This window comes from Castor canadensis, chromosome 17, assembly GCF_047511655.1.
Source record: "Castor canadensis chromosome 17, mCasCan1.hap1v2, whole genome shotgun sequence".
In the NCBI taxonomy this organism is placed as follows: Eukaryota; Metazoa; Chordata; class Mammalia; order Rodentia; family Castoridae; genus Castor; species Castor canadensis.
In genome coordinates, this window is record NC_133402.1 from 40,935,324 (window position 1) to 40,952,740 (window position 17,417).

General features: G+C 51.3%; 1 protein-coding gene across 4 annotated transcripts; it reads right to left on the minus strand.

Annotated features, from left to right (window-relative positions):
- Positions 1–264: 264 nt before the first annotated feature.
- Positions 265–12,376, minus strand: Csrnp1 (cysteine and serine rich nuclear protein 1). Of its 4 annotated transcripts, none has more exons than XM_074060193.1 (5): positions 12,317–12,376; positions 4,593–4,846; positions 3,072–3,331; positions 2,378–2,692; positions 265–2,288 (listed from the first exon to the last, which is right to left on the minus strand). In XM_074060193.1, the coding sequence occupies exons 2-5, from the start codon at positions 4,804–4,806 to the stop codon at positions 1,308–1,310; spliced, it is 1,770 nt and encodes a 589-aa protein (XP_073916294.1). In that variant the 5' UTR covers positions 4,807–4,846; positions 12,317–12,376; the 3' UTR covers positions 265–1,307. The 4 variants fall into 4 exon arrangements, with proteins under 4 accessions (XP_073916294.1, XP_020034047.1, XP_073916293.1 ...); XM_020178458.2 differs by lacking the exon at positions 12,317–12,376 and adding an exon at positions 11,294–11,457; XM_074060192.1 differs by lacking the exon at positions 12,317–12,376 and adding an exon at positions 5,247–5,729.
- Between the last annotated feature and the right edge of the window lie 5,041 nt (positions 12,377–17,417).

Genomic DNA, 17,417 nt, shown 5'->3' on the forward strand with positions numbered 1-17,417 from the left:
CTCAGTTGTGTATGGAAAAGAGGGTGCCCTCACTCATCTCAAGCAGATAGCACTACCCCAGCAGAGTCCCTGGCTGCTGCACCTCAGGGTGACCCCTGGTCTCAGGTGGCTTCCTTGCTGTCAAGTTCCTGGAAGCAGGGGAATACTCTCCTACCCACCTGCTAACATAGCCTCAAGTGTCCACACTGCCTTGCAGCCCCCTCTCCCCACCTCCCTGCTGGGGGTGTACCCATGCTTCTCAACTCACTAATGCAGACGACACTGTTAAAAATAGAGCCTCTTTATTGGTACCTGTCGGCTCAGGTACAATGTGTTCCCACAAGCACGCAGGCTGGCAGGGCCTCCTGGGCAAGGGTGCAGGCCCAGAGCCTGGGTTTCTTGGCACAGACACACAGAGAAATGAATAAATTATAGTTCTGACACTTAGGGACAATATAAAAATGGATGCAAAATTCAACCATGAGCAAATGAAGGGCATAAAAGCCCTGAAAAGCCACCCCTTACCAACTGGCCTCAGAGCACATGGCCAGGATGGAGTGCAGTGTAAGCCCCTAAGTGGTTATGCAGGGCATGCTTTGTGCCCCTCGGCAAGTCCCCCCACCCTCTGTGCCTCTGGCTCCCCCCACACACACACCTTCACCACAGACCAGGACTAAAGGCTGTAGCCTTTAGGAAGGACAGGAAGCAGAGGCGCCTGGTGGGCAGAGAGGGTTTTAGTCACAGTTGGCCACCTCAGCCTCTGCCTGCTCAGCCATCTAGGAGCCAGGCAGCTGACAGGTCACACCTGTCCACACCAAAGACTGCACAGGTCAGAGTGCAGAACAAGGACCCAACTGTGCCAGAGAGGCACAGCCAAAGCTGCCTCAGTGTTCAAATAAATTACAGAAATAAATTAGTCTTCACAGTCCAGAAGATCTAGCCACCCATGGTGTAGGGCTCGGGCAGCCTAAGAAGCTGACATGCCTGATAACAGCTGTGTCTCACTGTTTCTGAGATAAGGAGCATCATAACAGAGACCGAAATGGGCCTGTGAAGCCCCATCTTCTCCTGGCTCATGTGTGGAAGAGCACTGTGTGGATATGGGGGCTAGGCGCTGAAAGGGGAAGCTCCCTCCACACCCCCTCTTCAGCATAGAAAAATTAATAAAAATAAATAAATTCAGAGTGTTATGTGAAAACCAGGAGTGGCCACACAGCACCTGAGGCCGAGTCAGCCAATGGGAGACTGTTACATACAGACCTTGGGGAGCCCCAAAATCACAAAAGAGCAGCAGTGGGGCTCTTGGAGTGGGAAGGGCATCCCAGTCCTCACACAGGCACTGGCCCCACCAGAGATGCTGAGGCAGTGTCATCAAACTGGCTGTCGAGAAGAGGAGTCAGGACTTCAGCAACTGGCTCGGACAGGCCCATAAGGGACTCCAGGAAGCAAGTGCTAGCATCCCCCGGAGGAGAGAGGCCAGGCAGGGGGCAGTGGAGAGCCTCGAGGTTGTCCAGGCTGTCAGACACCTTCTGGGAAGTATAGTGAGGCCCTAGACTGTAATCTGGCAGGGCCTGGAGCAGTTCAAAGGAGTCACAGGAAGACAAGCTGAGGTCTACTGAGCTGCTCTGGCCAACATCCACCCCGGGTGGCACTGGGGTGCCAGCAAGGCCACCTTCACTCAATCCTTCAAGTCCACCATTTAGGAAGCAGCTGGCATCCAAGTTGGCATTTTCATCCAGGATGCCTGATGTGAGGCCTGAGCCAGAGTAGCTGTAGGTCCAGCTGGCCAGGCCACCAGGGTCACCAGTACCAAAGATGTCAGCCAGGTGAAAGCAGCTGAGGTTATCCAAGTTTCCCACACCCATTTCCTCCTCCTCGCCACAGAGGTCAGAATCACTGAAACTCAGGATCTGGGCCAGGCTGTCATCATCCATGCCAGACTGGAAGCCAGGACCATGTGGGCTGGGGTGTGTGGGGTGGTCTGGGGCCTCGCTGGTGACAGATGATGAGGAAGACACCGCGGAGGAATCGGTCATGTCACTGCTGCAGCTGTTGTCTTCCAACTCACTGTTCACAGGGGACTTGGCCAGTGGGAAAGTAGAGACCAAGGCCTGCTCACCAGGGCTGGGTGGGCTACTGTGAGTTGGGACCTCCAGCTCCCCAAGGCTCTCTGCCCCCTGCTCCATCTGCAGGCGAGTGAGCGTGTGAATGAAGTGGGTCTGAACTCTCGCCTGATTAAATTCCACACGGCCCTTGGGGTTCTCACAGCCCTCCCTGCAGCAGCCACAGGGGAATGCTGTGTGGTCCATCTGCAGAGAGAGAGGCCAAGTGAGGATTCTATGCAGTGAACCCCCCCCCAGGGCTCAGCTCCCAGCTCTGCCCATTCCAGCCACCTCACCTGGCACTTGATGCCTGCCAGGCTGCAGCTGCAGGTCTCAGGGTCACAGACCCGATCGCAGTGACAGCCACAATCCTCCCGGGATTGGCGCAGTGCCTGCAGCTCCCGCTTCTCCTCTCGATCAATCCTTCGCACCCCCGCAGCCCGCAGCAGGGCCCTCCGCTGCCGAGCTGAGTGTGGCTGTAGGAAGTTCACTTCCTCCAACCGACCACCTGCCACAGCCAATGCCAAGTCCTCCTCCACAGACGCATCATCGATGGCATCCACCGAAAGTGGCAGGTCTGCCTCCTCTTCGGGTATCCCAGCTGCCGAAAGCTGTGTCCATGGGAGAGGGATGTAAAAGGCACAGACATGTGACAAATGCTCTTAAGTGCTTACTCTGTGCTGGGCACTGGCTATTACATGATAGCCAATAACACTGCCCTCAGGGCATTTGCTGAGATGTCCTATTCATGCCACCCCCAGATCCAGGACAAGCCCCCTCCCCTGGCCAGATGTATATACCTCCAACATCAGAGCAATCCCCTCCCCAGTAAGGTCAGACAGATTCAGGCACCAGGCCCCAGCTGTGTTTGTCTGGAGCCCTAATATGCCTCCTCTGAGTCTTCAGATAATCCCGGCCACAGACTGATGGCACCAATCACTGGTCCAAGCTTGGGACCCCAGGAGCTGCCACACCACATGGTCTCCCTACCTTCCACCGCTGTGCCTCCAACTTTTCCTCCTTCAGGCGCTGGCGGAGTCTCTCGCGCCGCACCCGGGCTTGCTCTTGTGCAAACTCAGTCAAGGAGAAGCGGCGGCAGGTACTGTGGCGATGGGCCATGCCTAGAGTACAGCCACCACGGCTGGGCACACTGGTGAATCCCTGGCACCGTGGGAAGTAGAAGACGGTGATGCCATCAAAGGCTACACGGCCTGGGCGCTCCCTGCGAGCCCGCTTCAGGATGGACAGGGCTGGAAGGCAGGCAGGGAAGGGCATGAAGAACTGTCTCTCCTCACACATCCCCTCTCTCCACCCACCTGAGTAAAAAGATGGATCTGAATTTAGGAGCCAGCCTGGCTGGAATTGGAGCTGGTAAAACGAAACACCACACCCATGTCAACACTGGCTCATTGTCATTTACCAGTTCAAACGACTGTATAAGATTAAACATCTTCTCATCATTATGGGTCCCTTGTACCATTTTCTATAATTTCTTCTTGATTTGTAGGAGCTCTTTACGTGTGACACCAGAGACAATAATCATCTGTTTAACCTATCTGGGGAAATATTTTAAGTCTTGTGTTTGTTGTGATATTTGATTCAGGAATCAAAGTAACTTTTTAAGGTTTATGTCATTAAAATAGATATGTTGACCTTTTTCCTTTATAGCTTCTATGTTTTACAGCTGACTTAGAAAGGCCTTCATGCATTATTATATATTGATTAGTAAGCTATATATTGATATATTCAATCCATACATTGGTGTATTACTGATTTTTATAAATGGACAAGCATTGGCAATTCCATATTTCAATTTAATATATTAATTTTATACCTAGCTACTCAGGGAATTCCCTTCTAAAAGATTTTGTTTGAACTGTTAGGTTACGTGTACTAAATCATACTGTATATACACATATCACATAAAAGGGTAAACAACATATCTGTGGTATTAAAATTTCATGGGGAGTAACTAGGGGGGAAAATGTCTACAAAGGTTCTTAAAAACAATAATGAAAATTAAGGTTGAGAAACACAACTGTACAGCCATCTTTCAGTTTGGAGTCAGAATTATCCAAGCTTAAAAAAGAACCAGGAAAAAAATCCCTTCTCAGCATGTCAGGCAAAGTCAAATAGCACTTTGACAAGGGGGACTGGCTGGTGGGCCCTGCAGCTCCTAGTGGGACTAGAATCCCAGCAGCTGGGTTACACTGTAGGAAGGAGCGGTACATGAGGGAGAAACAAAATTAGAACAGAAGGGAAGGGCCGGAGCAGGAAAGTCCCTAGGGCTTCCAGGAGGTGGATATCAATATTCCCAAGGTCAAAGGTGATTTAAGCTGGACCTAGGTGTCTCTGGATAGTGGCAGAGTGACTGACCACTGTATCATGGGAAGCAGATAACACAAGGGAGTTATAGCCATACGGACCTCCAGAGGCTCTGTTCAGGGCCTGCCAATTTCACTTTTCAGGAAGGAAGGAGAGGTGGGGGTTTCCAGGGGAGAGACGACTCACGGGTAAAAGTGCGGGGGCCACAGAAGTCCTGGTCAGGCAGGGGCACCTGATTCCAGTGTTCCTCCTCATCTGAGTCCCAGGCAGGGGAGACAGAGGAGCTTGGGGAACAGGAGCCAGAGAGGCGGCCAGAGGACGAGGAGGATGATGAAGAGGAGCAGAATGAGGAGTCCTCCTCCTCCAGCTGGTCAAATTTCCTCTTCAGCAGTCCAGTCATGGTGGTCCAGGGGGTGCTCTCTGGGCTAGGGACAGACAGCCTGGAACAGGAGTGAGAAAGTTCTAAGTGCCAGCAACAACCACTGACAAGGCCAGAGGTAGGCTCCCAGCCACGACCCTTTCTCTCTGAGGTGTCTCAGACTCTCACCTCAGCTCTCCAGCCCCAGGGGCTCTAGGCACAGGATGAGTGTTCAGGAGGCTCCCCTCCCAAGACACAGTACCTCCCTCCCTCCAAAGACCGGTGCAGACCCACATCCTGGTGTCTTTGAACTCCCACCACCCCAGACACACACACACACACACACACTCCCACCACCCCAGACACACACACACACACACACTCCCACCACCCCAGACACACACACACACACACACACACACACACACACACACACACACAAACACCATGAGGCAGACAGATCAACAGATGGACGGACAGACCTCAGCCTGGCCTCCCTCATTCCCGACAGGAATCCTGGGGGCTGACTCATTGGAGGCTGATTCACACAGCTTGCATCTGTGTGCCTTTGTCTGTGCACCCCACAGCCCGCACAGCCCTCACACAGTGGCTGTGCTTCCTCCCCTTCCTCCCACACAGACACACCACCTTGCCCAAAGACAGCCTGCAGCCCTTGCTCCAGGGCCAGGCCGGCCAGGCCAGCCAGGCACTCTAGGGAACAGGCCCCTATTCCCAGGAGGGGGACTTCCCTACCTAGCCCCTCCCTTCCCTGGGATGGAGCTTCTCAGACTTTCCCTCAGAAACCCCCACAGTGCAGAAGAGAAGTCCCCTGCTTCCAGGCCTGCCTGTGACCCAAGACATTCCTTTCATCTTAAAATTCACCTATGTCTTGCCTTTACTCCAATAGCTAGTCCTGTTTAAAATAACCTCCCACGGAAATTATTTTCCCCTTTAAAAAAAATCAAAACTCTTAACAGTGAAACCGACCACCCAAGACGATTCCCGTCTCTCTTGTCTGTAGTCCTGTCTGTAGCTTCTGACATGAAACACCCATGTTCTGTCTGTGCAGGAGTGATTGCAACTAGGCTGGCCTCATCCAAATGAAGGATCTCCTGGCCCTTAAGCAAATGACAGTCCCTCCCAGGCCCTGGGAACCCCCAAAGGATTCAATGTCAAGGGCTGAGTACAGCTGCCTTGTCTGCTGAACTCAGGGTTGGGCCCCCAGGAGGAAGGGGAAAGGAAGAGGCCCCAGAGCTGAGGCAGTCCTCCCACACTGCCATCACAGGAAAACCCAACCAGAAAGCTGTCTTCCTCTCCTTTACTCAGGTGTCCTCTCCAAACACTGCTTCTCCTGGCCCAAGCCTCCCAATCAAGTCCTGAACCCAGGAGATTCGGAGTCAATTGACTAACTGAATAAAACTCACCCCAGGGACAGCCTCTCCCAGGCAAGCACAAGAGAAGCAAGAGAACCTCCTCCCTGGCCAATCCCCACCCCGGGCCTGGGGGAAGAGGATGCACAGGTGTTTCCGGGGTAGTTTCTCAGGCTTGGCACCAGCCTTCCCAGGGTCAAACCACAAACAAAAACAACCCAGCTCCCAGCTGACCTGCAGGCTCTCCCAGGAGGTGGGGGCTCGTGATCCAGAGTTAGGCATGCGCATACGTACGTACGTGTACACACACACACACACACACACACACACACACACACACGCCAGAAATACTCAGACACACAGAAACACATGTGGACAAACAACACCCACACATCCTGTCTCCATCACAGTCCCACAAGGAGACCCCATCTCCAATTCCAGATGCCCTGTGAATGCCTCCCTAAGCAAATGCCTGAACTGAGACCCCAGGACCAACTGCCCACTCTGCAGATCTATGTGGCCACCCCCCCTCCCCGCAAACGTACAATTTCACAGGCCCCAAACTGAACCCCTTGTCTCTGGTTCCCCACCCCCCCATGCCATCTGTTCCTCTTCCTGTGTTCCCTATCTTAGTAACTGCACTGCCACCCACCCAGTTGCTCAAGCCAGGAACCTGCAACCATCCTCAACGTCTTCCTCCCTCTCCCTCCATCACATCCACAAAGCCACAGGCACAGACCTAGGGCAGCATTACAAACCCCAACTTCAGAACCAGCCTGCCTGTGTTTGAACCTTGGGTTGGCTATTCATTGGCTGGGTGATTCTGGGCAAGTTCCTTAACATCTCTGCCTCCAACTCTCTCTTAAAACCTTATAGGGTTGGAAGGTTTACAGCAATCAATGCATATCAAAGTTCTTTCTGATGATAAGTACTCTGTGAATGTGTAGAAAAAGAATGGGTTATTGGACTCACACAATCCAGATGAGTCTTAAAGACATGTGAAAAGCAGTCAGAAACAAAATACATGTGCATGAAGTTCAAGAAAAGGCAAAAACAACTGGTAATGATAGTCAGAATAGTGGTTCCCAGGTGAGAGAGTGGTGTGCAATGGGTTCAGTCCTGAGGGAATTTTCAGAGGGCTAAGGGACCTGGGAACATTCTAGGTTGGTTTGGATTGTAGTTAAGTGGGTGTCTAATAAAACTAAAAATTCATTTAGCTGAACATGTGAGATTCATATACTTTATGCACTCTATATAGGTCATTATCAAATAAAAAAGTTTAGACTGGGGATGCAGCTCAGTGGTGAAGTACTTGCCTAGTATGTGCAAGGATCCCCAGCACCGCCCCCACCACACACACATTTACTTCCAATATGTCTCTGCCTCTACCACTACCTATTATCCCCTGCCTCTGTCCCTGTCTGCTGCCCCAAGCCAGAATGATCATATTAAAGCAAATTTATCGCCCTGTCAATCCTTTGCTTAGCTTACCCTTAGGATCAATCCTAGAATTTCAAGAGGCTGAACGAGGCCTGGCTGCTGCTTCCCCTCCAGCCTCAAACTGCAAGCCTCTGCAACAGCCTTCTCCATACTCCAGCTGAATTTACAGTTCCCCTAATGGCCATGGCCCTGCCCACCTCCTAACCTTTGCACAAACTGGAACAACCCAGCCCCATTCCCTTTCAGAGGTCATCTCCAAAGAGCTCTCCTGAGTGCCCCACTCCTTCTCCCAGCCTCTCTGGTCTCCTGCTCTGCACTGAATACTTGCGTCAACCAGAACTCCTATGTTGAAGTCTAATCCCCGAAGTGATGGTGTTTGGAGGTGAGGACCAGGAGGTATGATGGTCATGGAGTAGTGCCTTTACAAGACACACAAGAGGAATGACCTGTCTCTCCACCATGTAAGGACACAGTAGTGTCCAACTGCAAACCAGGAAGGGAAACTTCATCAGGTTGCCACCTTGATCTTGAATGCCCCAACCTCCAGAAAAATGAGAAATAATTTCTTTTGTTTAAACTACCCAGCCTATGGTAGTTTAGCCTATAACAGTCCTAACTGGCTATAAGACAATTAGGAATTTCCCCACCACAGAGTCCTGATATGACACAACATAATGTCTTCATTACTCGCTCATTTCTCTCATGACAGGCTGAGGTACCTCTGCCCAGCTGCAATGTGCCTGGGCCTAGACCAGAACGTGGCAGACAGTGCACCTGACAAGGTCAGAGGTGGACAGGCCAACCCAAATATCAGGTATCAGCACAAAAGTCCTTATGCCTAGAGGTCAATGTGACCTTTTCCTGTTCTGGGAAGTTAATTTAAGGACAGGGCCAAACACCCATTCGCCAACCTGTGCCATAGGACTGGAGTAAGAACAGTGCTCAAAAGGTGGCTGAGGACAGAGAGGGCAGCTCAGACTGCAGGCTGGTGCCAAGGCAGGCATCTCCGGAGGCTCCCTGTTCACCCAGAGTAAACAGATGGAGAGATGTGAAGGAAGCAGGCTCAGGCCAGACACCAGGGCTCTGCGTCAGGATGTCCACAGAACTCAGGGATGGGGGTTATAATCTCCAAGGATACAGACAGGGCCTGAGTCCCAGGGAGGCTAGGCTGTCTTGCAAGGATCTGCAGACCTGGAAATGAAATGATATTCTTCTGGGGTGAATGTAGGGGGAAGAGCTCCCTGGATTGATCTTGTATTCCTCTGTCCCACCTGGAATCCAGGCTTTGAGAGAAGCAGGAGATGAGATAGAAAGAACGAGCCAGAGACAAGGAGAGGCCAAGTCAGAAGAAGGAATGAAAGATAGTGAAAGAGTCCAAGAAAAGTGTCAGACAGTGAGTCAGAGGGGGGGGAGGGCCACACATCTACCCAGGAATCAAGATCCTGACCTGGCACTGTTCCCAGGGTGAGCACAGCCCCTCCTAGGGTCTTGGACGAAGGAAAAGCTGTTCCCAGGAGTTGACTCAGACAGAAATACCACACCCCCGGGAGCCCCAGAGACAGGCCCTGAATCAGAGAACCAGGCTTCTTCCGGAATCCAACCAGGCCTGAGAATCAGGCTGCCCTCCTGCCACCATGCACAGGCACTGACAGCCCAGAATGACTCCCCAGCCTACTGGCCACAACTATGTGCACATTCACTATGTGCGTCCAGGGAAGAGCACCTCAGCTTGGCAGCAAGCAGGAGGGAGCAGAGAGCATCTCCTGGCCTCTGAGAAACCACATTGGCGCCTCTGCCCACCTTGGCAGACCCCCCAACTCCCAGCCAGAGGTGGTACTAGGGAGGGGGCACTTTTAGTTGCCTCCATCCCCCTCCAGGGATCTCAAAAAACGTGTCCTTTAACCTCAGCACCCCGGACATACGCAGTTGCACACACCCCAATACTGGGGTTCACAAGACCCCAGGCCCTCAAGAATTACTTCCTGGGATAAGGGAAAAGCACCTCCAAGCACCTCGAGCTGCACTGAAACAATACAGCCCAGAGACAGCAGACAGGAAGCACTGGCACACCCCTCCCCCACAGTCCCTCAGAAAGTGATCTGGGGGAGGGGATGGTTCCTTAGCTTCAGCTCCAGGGCCAAGCACCGGGTAAGCACCAAATGTTTGCTGGCTACCTGAAGCACTCACTCCTGCAGAAGAGAAATTGCACCTGACAATGACTGATACCTCTACCTAAACCAGTTTCTCTCTCTCTCTCTCATTCATCAAATAGTGAGCTCCCACAATATGCCCAGCACTGGGGCAGGCACTTGGGCATACAGGGAGAAAACCCAGAACAGATGCTGCCTTCTTTAAGTGTAAATTGGGGAGAGGGGAAGATGCTGGAGGGGAGGTTAAGTGGACGGTGGGGCGTGGGGCAGAAGAAAGGTAGAGCTGGAGGTGCAGGTTGGGCTCTTTGAGGAAAAAGACTCAGAGGGTGTTCCAGATAAGAGGCACAGCCAGAGTGAGGGGCTGGAGCAGACAGTGATGAGTGGAGGAGGGGCAGCTGGAGAGGGGGCTGGGCCAGGCCACAGGGCAGGCTTCAGCCTGAGGGCACAGGAAGCTACTGACGGGCTTAACTAGGGAGTGACAGTACCAGATTTGCATTTTTAAGAGATGGCTCAGCCCTGGGACTGGAGGGGGTGTGACCTATTGGTGATGCCAGGGCCAGGTGAGATGACAGAACAAGGGTATAGGAGAAAGGGGAGTGGACTTGTGACAGCGGGATGTGGATGAAAAGGACAGGATTGTCAAGGATTTGGGGGCGGGGAGTGATGAGTTACTCTCCGGAGGACAGTGAGACTTCTGAGTGGAGGTGTTGGGGGGTGGGTAGCGAAAGCGCTAGGAGGGACTCTCCGGTATCAAGAATGTGGGCTGTGGCTGTGTGTGATTCTGCCTAACAGGAGTGACTAAGTGTGTGGCTCTGGTGTGGGTATCTCAACAGTGTATGACGGTGACAGGGTAACCCCCCTGGGAAGGGAAACTGAGGACAGAGAGGAAGTACGTGCAGAGGAAGGAGTAGAAGTGCGTGGGAGAGGACCTACGTGTGCCCGCGGGTGGCCGGTGTAGCTGTAGCTGCGCCCCGTGACTCACGGCGGTGGCCTCTGCGTGTGACGGTGACTGACAAACAGGTGAGCGTACGACACAATCCCTCCCTCTCCCTCCCCTCCTCTGTCCCTCCCAGGGGTCCGTGACTCACCCAGCCTCACTACTCGCTCATCCCCGCCACCCCCCCACCACACTCCCTCCCTGACCCCCGCCTGCCGGGGGAGCCCGGCACCCGCAGCAGCTCCGGCACCCTCCCCCTGGGGGAGCCCGAGGAGGAAAGCGACAAATGTCACCTGCTCCGGCCACGCGAGTAACTTCTGAAAAGTTCTCAGGCAGCTGGGTTAAAAGGAAACTCACTCGCGGACGTGCACGTCCCGTCACCCTGTCACCTGCACCGGGCTCGGGGTGCCGGGACATCTCGGGGTAACGCGGCGGGGCGGGGGAGGGGAACGGAAAACCTGCCGCTCCTGCCTCCCGGGTCCCCAGCGCGCCGTCAGCGGCCGTGCTGTCCCGACACCCAGTCGGGGTACTGGGAGCGAATGGCAAGGGCCGGAGTCGCAGTACCACTGGCGCGGGACGCCCCCTCCCCGAAGTCCCTCCGGTTCAGCGGGCTCGGGGCCCCTCGGGCTCACCTGGGACCAGAGCGCCCGCCAAGGACACCGAGGCAACCCGCGTCCCGGCCGACAGCGCTCCCCGCGTCGCGACCTCCCGTGCGCCCGGCCGGGTAGCCGTCGGTCCAGCCGCCCCTCGCTCTGCGCGTCCGAAGGCGGCGGCGACAGCGGGAGACTGGCTGCTCCCGGCCCCGCCCGCCGCTCCGCCCTCCTCGTCAGTGGAAAACTCCGGGGCTCACGGCGCTGACGCACGCCGGGCCTCCCGCCAGGCCGCCCCGCAGCCCCGCCCCGGAGGCACCGCCCCCTCCCCCGCCCTGAGCTGCGCGGCCGCCGTCGGCCTCCCGGCGGACTCTGACCCCGCGACGGCGCCCCGCAGCCCTCCGCCCCAGCCCCGCCTGCGTAGTCCCTCCAGGCGCCGGCTCCACGATGGCCCAGCCAGGTCGTAAAGAAGTCCATCTCGCCCCAGTGCCCGAGCCTACAGATAGGTAGACTGAGGCTGGAAGCAGTGCAAAGCCGCAAAGCCTTAAGCCCTCTACCCCGCCCTGCGGGAGGCAGTTTACTGTAATCCAAACTAAACCTTCCCTCCTCTGCTCCCATCCTACCCGCACCCCCAAATCCAGCAGAAAAGTAAACTGACTGCAAATGAACTTGGGGTATGTAAGGGGTGGGGAGGGAAAAGAGAAGGGAGTGTCACCGTGCCCGGACAGAAGCCCAGAATTAGGAATTCTCGGAACCAGCTTCCCCACCCCCATCCCATTCCTTCTTGAAAAAAAAAAAAAGGGTGGGGGCTAGTTTCTTCCAGGCCAGACCCTAGCCACCTAAAATGGTCTGCTGCCTTCTCTGCTCCCGCCAAGGCTCTCCTGACTCGGGCCAACTCTCCCTGCACTACTGCTCAGAAAAAAGTGTTCAGGTGCCAAGTATTGGCCCAGAAGCCCATCCACCCCAAGCCTTACCCTACCCAACACCTGAAGCGTTTCCACACTTGTACCCTGGCTGCAGTCGTTCCTCTTCGTCGGGAATGCCTGTCCATCCCCTCTCCCTTACCTCGATCCCAAAGCCTTTAAGGGCTCAGCTTGAACTGCCTCCTCTGGGGAGCCTTCATGAGAACCTGGCCCTCCCCCTCCCAGTCCTGTTCCCGCTGCATTCTGGGTTCTTCCGACTGTCCTACATGAATACTGTCAGTGACTAGCCCAACCCTTAGGACTCCGTGCTACCCTCCCCTCCGTTCAGCATCTGGGGGTGAGGGCCCTAGGTGCAAAGAGGGCCAGGCCAGGGTCTGCACGCTCTTCACCTTTCCAGGGAAGAGCAGGAGAGAAGCAGGTTAGGGCCCCTGACCTTGGAAGACTCATTGTGGGCGTGTGTGTGTGTGTGGGGGGTGTGTGTGTGTGAGGTGTGTGTGTGTGTGTGTGTGTGTACCTGGGGGCCTGTTGGGGGCGACTCATTGTGTGGGTGTGTGTGTGTGTGGTGTGTGTGTGTGTGTGTGTGTGTGTACCTGGGGGCCTGTTGGGGGCGTAAGGGCAGGGCGTAAGGGCAGGGCTGGAGGTGGGGCTGGAGAAATCCTCCATACACAGGTGGTGCACTGAAGCTGTATGTGGCCGAGGCTGCTCAGGAAGGAGATTAAAGTCTACAGGCTGAGTGCCACTTAGAAGTCACTTAGCTCTCAACTCTCCCTGCAGCTCCCTCGCCCCACACACTCAGCCATGGCTTCAGACAGCTGTCTCAGCTAGTTCCAGGAATCCTTTCTGCTACCTTCCTACCCGCGCCTCCAATCCCCAGGCCAAGGTCTCCCACAGAAAAGGAGTTTCGGTAATGCCTGGAAGTGGCTTTCTAGTTTGGATTCTGTCCCTGCCTCTCAGTTTCTAATCTGTAAAAGGGGCGTTGCACCAGAGAATCCCGCCAGCTGCAACATTCCTTGACTCGGTTTCTGGAAGATGTTGCCTTCTGATTAGGGACTAGGACAGGGATGGGCTCTAGAATGAACAAGGGTCTCTCAAGTAAGTTTTGCATTCTACTGGGCTGTGTATGGGGAAAACCAGACAAGGCAGATACCAGGGTAGAAAGTGGCAAGGATTCGAGTGGGAGCTTAGACCAGGGAGTTTGAGGACCAGGAGGAGAAGGAGAGATGAAGGAAAAATAAGTGATGTGTTTTCTGCAGAAAAGCATCTCCCTGTCCTGGGAGGGGCTCTCCAGATGTTCCCCAGATGTTGCTGGTGATGGGAAACATCTCCTTCTGGGATCCCAAGGAAACTCTTCCTTTTCATGGGGAAGTCAAGGGTCTGCTCCCAGGCAAGGGGGTGGGTCTGTAGCAGCATGCAGCTGTGACTGTGGCACATATATAACCCACACAACCTCACAGAATTTCTGAATACTTGGGAGAGTCCTGCAGGTTTCTCACCATCCTTGGAACACCAATTTTAGATAAATAAAAAATATTACAAGATTTAAAATAAAAATGTTAACAAATTAAAAATTAAGTGTTTTCCAGTCAGTAAGGCCAAAATCAAGAGGACTAACAATATCAAATTTAGCAAGATGGAGAATTAACCTAATTTGTCAGATGTTATTGATGGGAGGTTGAATGAATGGCTTAGAAAATAATTTCTCAGTACCTGCTAAGGCTAAACACAGGTGAATAGTAAGATTTGATGGTTTTGTGATTGCACTCCTCAATATACAAGATGCTTATATCCCCCAAAAGACATCGACAAGAAGGTTATAGCAGTTTTATGTATATGTTCATTCATAAGTGAGTGGAAACAAATTGGGATTTATCATATAATGTAATATTAGGCAGCAATGAAAAAGAACGAAGTTTTGCTTCCTGTAATAACATGGGTGCAACTAAGAAACATTGTACTGGGTATAAGCTGGGCACAAAGGAATACTATGGTCTCGTTTATTTGTATGAAGGTTAAAAATCAGCCTTGGGGGGTGTTGGAGATGTTCTGTATCTTCATCCGGGTATGAAAAAAATCAAGTTCATTAAGGTTTGTTCACATTACTGTTTTACCTTAACCAAAAAAAAAAAAACAAAAAAAAAGAAAGAAGAGGCAGGAGAAACAACAATCTTAGTGCCATAATTGTGAAAAGGAAGCCAGTGTTTTCAGCCTTCTACTACATTCAAATCAGTGGTGCCCACAGGTCAGGTTCAGCTGTTCATCCAGCTTTCTCTCCTTTTAAATGGGTGTGATATCATAGAGTTTTCCAACACTAATGTCTGTTTCTCTGGATACCAACTGAGTATTCAACAATTCAACTCTGACACTAACTCTGAATGTCCTACAGCTTAAGGGCTTGGTCCCACAAGACTCCCTCTACCCCCACTTCATACAGCAGCCAAAAGCAAAGCTTCTGACAGATCAGCCATTAATCTGAAGTTCCCATGAGCCCACCCTAAGGTTTGATCATTTCCTAGCATGGCTCATAGAACTGAAGGAAACACTTTACACTTAGCAGTTGATCACTAAGGATATGAATGTACAGCCAGAGGCAGAGGTACATAGGGCAAGGTTCCCAAGTGTCCCAAGAGCAGGACTTCTGTCCCACTGGAATTGGGGTGTGCCACCCTCCTGGTATGTGCTTGTGTTTACCGATGTGGAAGCTCATGAAATCTTGCTGTTCAAGAATTTTTTTTTAGAGAGCTTAACTCCAGCCACCCCCTCACCCTGGAGGTCAGAGGGTAGGGTTGAAACTTCCAATCTCTAATGCCTTGGTCTTTTTGGTGACCAGCCCCCTCCTAAGATTATACACAACCCACATCCTAAAATACTTCATTAGCATAAACTCAGGTGTGATAAGAACGGATTCCTTGTAATTAACAAGATATTCCAATCACTCAGAAAATTTCCAGAGGTTTTTAGGAATCAGGGACAAAGATTGAATATTTTTCTTATTCTGCCACAGATGGGTAAGAATTTTATTCCACCATGACTCTCAGGTTCCAGGAACTTCATATTATTTTTCATCTAAGAGTTATATAGTTTTAGCACTGATGTTTAGGTTTGACATATATATAGTTAAATTTTGTATGTCTTAAAGTAGGGGTGTAACTTCATTCTTTTACATGTGGACATCCCAACACCATTTGTTAAAATGATTTTTTTCAAAATGCAATCAAAGCAGCATAGTCTCAAGGAGACCTCTGACCTCAGTCAGAAGGGTCTGTCTCCCATCTCAACCCCGCCCCACCACTGCTGAGGAATGTGATTCCTTCCTTGTCTAGGATGGCCTGGCTCTCTGATTTTCAGTTCATGCTATCTGTTCCCAGCTACCATGTACCTTATCCAAGCCTATGGATTCACTGAGAAATGGGAGGGGAGGGAGGCTGGCAGAGTGGCTCAAGTGGTAGAATGCCTGCTTAGCAAGCATGAGGCCCTGAGTACTACCAAAAAAAAGAAACAGGTGGCAGGTCCTGCTGTCTCTGAGCTACCCTTGGTTATGGGAGGGAGGGGAAGACACTGGTGAGGCTAGGAATGGTGTCCTGATTCCTTAGAAGGATCAAACAGTCTTTTCTAGGAAACCCCATTACTTCATTTCTCCACCTTGCTTCTTTCTCTTCTTTTTAAAGGAACTCACCTCTCTAGACCCCTATTCCTCCACCTACCCCAGTCTTCTCCAGTCTTCTCAGTGGGCTAAGACAATACATCTCAAGTTGTAGCACTTAGACCACCAGCATCAGCATCACCTTCGAGCTTAGAGATGCAGATTCTTGGCGGCTCCTAGACCAAATGAATCTGAAATTCTGGGGCTCAACAATCGAGATCCAACAAGCCCTCAAACTGATTCTGGTGCACATGGATATGGAGACCCACTGAGCTTAGGCATTAGAAAGAGAAAACTGGAAAGGATGCTGTCTTCCAGCAAATTTCTCCCACATTTTTATTTATCTAAATTAGAAGACTTTATTGTTTTTACTTTTTATTTTTTGGTGATACTGGAGTTTGAACTCGGTCTTGTGCTAGGCAAGCACTCTACTGCTTGAGCCATACCTTCAGCTGGTTTTACTTAAAGATAGGGTATCACTAGATGGCCCAGACTGGTCTCTGATTCCTAGGTTCAAGTGATCCTTCTACCTCAGCCTCACAAGCAGCTGGGACTACAAGTGTACACCACCACACCCAGCTTTAAATCCAAACACTTTGGATTGAAAATCCAAACAGTTGGTTTGTGGGTCAAAGGATTTTGACAGATATTGCCAAATCACCCTCCTAAAAATTGCACCACTTCACTCTCAACCAAGGGTGACTGTTTCCCAACATCTTTCCTGGCACTAGGTATTATCAAATTTACTGATCCCTGCCAATATGACAGGAGAAACAGATTTTCTGGTTTTCTCTTTTTATTCACTAAGTTGTCTATTTTGTTTTTGGGTACAAGTTGCTTTACAAATTATAATTTCATAATATGTTTTATCATCAGATAGGCCTATCCCTATGTTTTCGCTTTTCTTTCTCAGGGTTTTCCTGGTTCTTATTTATTTCCTCACTTGATTTTTATATCTATTTTTGTTTTTGTTTTGGTGTGAGTCTCACAACATAGCCAGGCAGGTCTCGAACTTGAGATCCTCCTGTCTCAGCCTCCCAAGTGCTGGGATTCCATGCTTGGCTTTGTATAATTTTTAATATTATCTTTGTAAAGGTCCTTATATGTCTTTTAAATATTTTTCTAAATATTTTCTTTTAGATTGCCATTATAACTGCAATTCTTTCTTTTTTTTTTTTTGTTGATGGTAGTGGGGTTTGAACTCAGGGCTTCATGCTTGCTAGGCAGATGCTCTACCACTTGAGCCACACTTCCAGCCTTTTTTATTTTTCTCTGATTATTTTTGAGATAGGGTCTCATTTTTTTGTTTGTTTGTTTGTTTTGGTTTTGGTTTAGTTTGGATTTTGCCCAGGCTGACCTAGATCAAGGTCCTCCTATTTTATACTTCTCATTGTAGCTAACATGACAGGCACAGACCATCACACTTAGCTATTGGTTGAAATGGGGTCTAACTAACTTTTTGTTTGGGCTGGTCTAGAACTGCTATCCTCCCAGTTTCTGCCTCCCAAGTACCCAGGATTACAGGTGTGAGCCACTGGCTCCATAACCACAGGTTATGATTTTTAATGTAAAGAAGGTCTGCTGAGTTTTATATTAACCTGGG

What these genes read in the sequence shown, in the direction of transcription:
- Csrnp1 (XM_074060191.1), bottom strand. Translation starts at nt 5,060, where the DNA reads ATGTGGGTCTGCACCGGTCTTTGGAGGGAGGGAGGTACTGTGTCTTGG. An exon ending in TGGCCCCCGCACTTTTACCC is followed by an intron (nt 3,332 to 4,592) that starts GTGAGTCGTCTC and finishes CCTGCCTTCCAG; the next exon opens with CCCTGTCCATCCTGAAGCGG. An exon ending in TGGAGGCACAGCGGTGGAAG is followed by an intron (nt 2,693 to 3,071) that starts GTAGGGAGACCA and finishes CCATGGACACAG; the next exon opens with CTTTCGGCAGCTGGGATACC.